The sequence below is a fragment of the Salmo trutta genome, chromosome 5 (assembly GCF_901001165.1).
Source record: "Salmo trutta chromosome 5, fSalTru1.1, whole genome shotgun sequence".
NCBI lineage: Eukaryota > Metazoa > Chordata > Actinopteri > Salmoniformes > Salmonidae > Salmo > Salmo trutta.
This window is the reverse complement of record NC_042961.1, coordinates 54,353,478-54,355,823: the sequence shown is the minus strand read 5'-3', so window position 1 is coordinate 54,355,823 and position 2,346 is coordinate 54,353,478. Positions and strand designations below refer to the sequence as shown.

General features: G+C 39.0%; 1 protein-coding gene across 1 annotated transcript; it reads left to right on the top strand.

Annotated features, from left to right (window-relative positions):
- Positions 1–713: 713 nt before the first annotated feature.
- On the top strand, positions 714–2,346 carry cbln11 (cerebellin 11). Its single transcript, XM_029754878.1, has 5 exons — positions 714–1,162; positions 1,467–1,550; positions 1,681–1,785; positions 1,922–2,050; positions 2,318–2,346. Exons 1-5 carry the CDS (start codon positions 739–741, stop codon positions 2,344–2,346), a joined length of 771 nt encoding a protein of 256 aa, XP_029610738.1. The 5' UTR covers positions 714–738.

Sequence of the window (2,346 nt, the reverse complement as noted above, 5' to 3'; positions counted from 1 at the left end):
GCTTATATTTAATAGCAAGTTTATAATATACAAAATGATGAATCAATGGGAATTGAATTGCAACAATGTTATGTCGGTCTACTGATTTGCCCCATTTCTCACCCACAGCCACAGCCACCTTTTCCAATGTAACAGCGACCTCCTGTGGTCACCAATGATCAGGACATGATGTACAGCACACACACTTGTTCTAGGGGACAGATTATGTACCACAGATCAATTAAAACCAGACCAATTAAATTGTACTTGAGAGCCATTATGAAAAAGAAACAAACATGACAAAAGTTGTTTTGCATAGTTTTCAGTAGCTATTCACCGGCAAAATAATACACATTTCAACATAGTAAAACATATGAGCAATATAATAAATATAATCATGACAAGCAATTGAAAAGTGTACACGTATCATTATAGTTTTGTGACAAACTGACATGTAAATCAGGTAGCTGACCAGTGCACACAAGGTTTGTTGTTGGGTTCCCAGATAACAGACCATAAACTAAGAATGATGCCGGTAAACACTGAGGATTGAGGTCACCTTAAATTCACTTTAGATATGTAACTTGTAAACATGTTTCAGTTTCCTGGTAAACATAATTTTATCTCACAGGACTATATCATAAAATATCCTTATGTCTATTTTTGCAGATTTTCCTTGAAAATCATGGCTAATGTTTAACCCTGACGCTATCATAAAATGACTGCACACATTGAACTAAAGAGGACTGCACAAGTAGAATGTTCACACCACTTCCAGTACACTACAAGTTGAAGTATAGGCTATCCATCTGTAGAATGGGGGGACTGACTCTGACCCTGCTGCTGCTGTGTCTGTCTGGGACTCTCAGTGAAGATGTTGGAGAAGACAACCTGAATGACATCATGGTACGGATTCAGCCTGAACAGGGTCACAACATAGAGAATGAATACAAGACTCACAACCAACTCTCTGAACAGGAACAGGACATAGAAAGTGAAGTTATTTTCAAACAGAATCAAGCACCATCCCTAGCAGAGACAAACGGTAGCTGCCAGCCAGACATGTGTAACCTTCTTAGGCATCTGGGAGCCATGGAGGCCAGACTGACCACTGCAGAGAACCAGGTGGAAGAATTGAGTAACATGGAGGCTATTGTTGCTCTTCTACAGAGAGAAACTGAATGTAATCTAAATCAAATAACTTACTTTTTTTGTTAATCTATTAAAATCTTCAGAATACAAAACAACATATTAACAACTAAGATTATGAATTAGGCTGTTTGACAAGGTTTAATGCCCAAGCAACCTGCCTACATGTTGTTTGAAGTACAATAGGCCAACACAACTACCAGTAGCAGGTCAAAACTGTCTGCTGGAAAACCTTGGTAGAGCATGGGTGAAGTTACAGGCCTTGTGGTGCTCATGTGAATTTTACTTATTTTTGTCTTCAGACCTGCCTAACTTAAGACAGTTTTTGTGTTTAATAGTTCAAGCAGCCCAGCTCAGAGTCATGGAGACCAAGCTGAGCACCAGTGAGAGCCTGATGAAGAGCATGAAGAGAGAGAATGAAGGTGATTTACATTTGTATTCTGTCTGGATTGGTACAGTAACTATGGTGTGAAGTGACATCATCGCTAAGATCAAAAAGGAATAGTTTGTCTGTTTTTGGTCTTAATATTAGTGTAAATTCCTATTTTCTAGTACAGGAGAGGAAGCTTCAAGTATTGTCATTTAGAGTCAACGCCAATGAGTTCAGAGTGGAGCAACAGCAAATCCTGCTGGACGAACTGAGGAGACAGAATGAAGGTAGATAATGCTAAATAGCCAATAATTACAATGTGGTTAACAAATTGATTTAGCAGAAACTACCAGAAAACAGTGTGTGAAATCGTATACATGCCCTGTTCTTTGTTGTGATATTGTAATGTAATATTTCTCATAGACGGACCAAAGATTGCTTTTACGGCAGCACTAGGAGGAGATGGCCATATACCGCCCTCTGAGAGAGAGACCAACTTGGCATTCAGCAATGTCTTCACAAACGTTGGCGATGCCTACAACCCTGGATCAGGTAAAGAGTTGGAAGACACGATGGAAGAACTATGAGAATGGATTTGTCCCAATAATCTCTCCTTCCTCCTAAAGTGTCCACTCGTTCACTAGTCCCCACAAAGTTAAAAGGGTGAATGACCAATCTAAAAGGCTCACCTCAGTAGCAAAGTAATAGTTTTTATTGCACATATTATTGCACAGTACAATGAATGTTTGTTTCTTGTTTTAGTTGCTTCTGATCTAATCTCTCCTCTGATAAGGGTGTCTTCCTGCTACTTCTCTACAGGTGTCTTCAATGTATTTACAAGATTATAG

Bases quoted from the DNA above. Each gene is read 5' to 3' on its own strand.
- cbln11 (XM_029754878.1), top strand. From the start codon at position 739: ATGTTCACACCACTTCCAGTACACTACAAGTTGAAGTATAGGCTATCC. The intron at 1,551-1,680 runs GTGATTTACATT...CCTATTTTCTAG, and splicing joins CATGAAGAGAGAGAATGAAG to TACAGGAGAGGAAGCTTCAA. The intron at 1,786-1,921 runs GTAGATAATGCT...TATTTCTCATAG, and splicing joins ACTGAGGAGACAGAATGAAG to ACGGACCAAAGATTGCTTTT.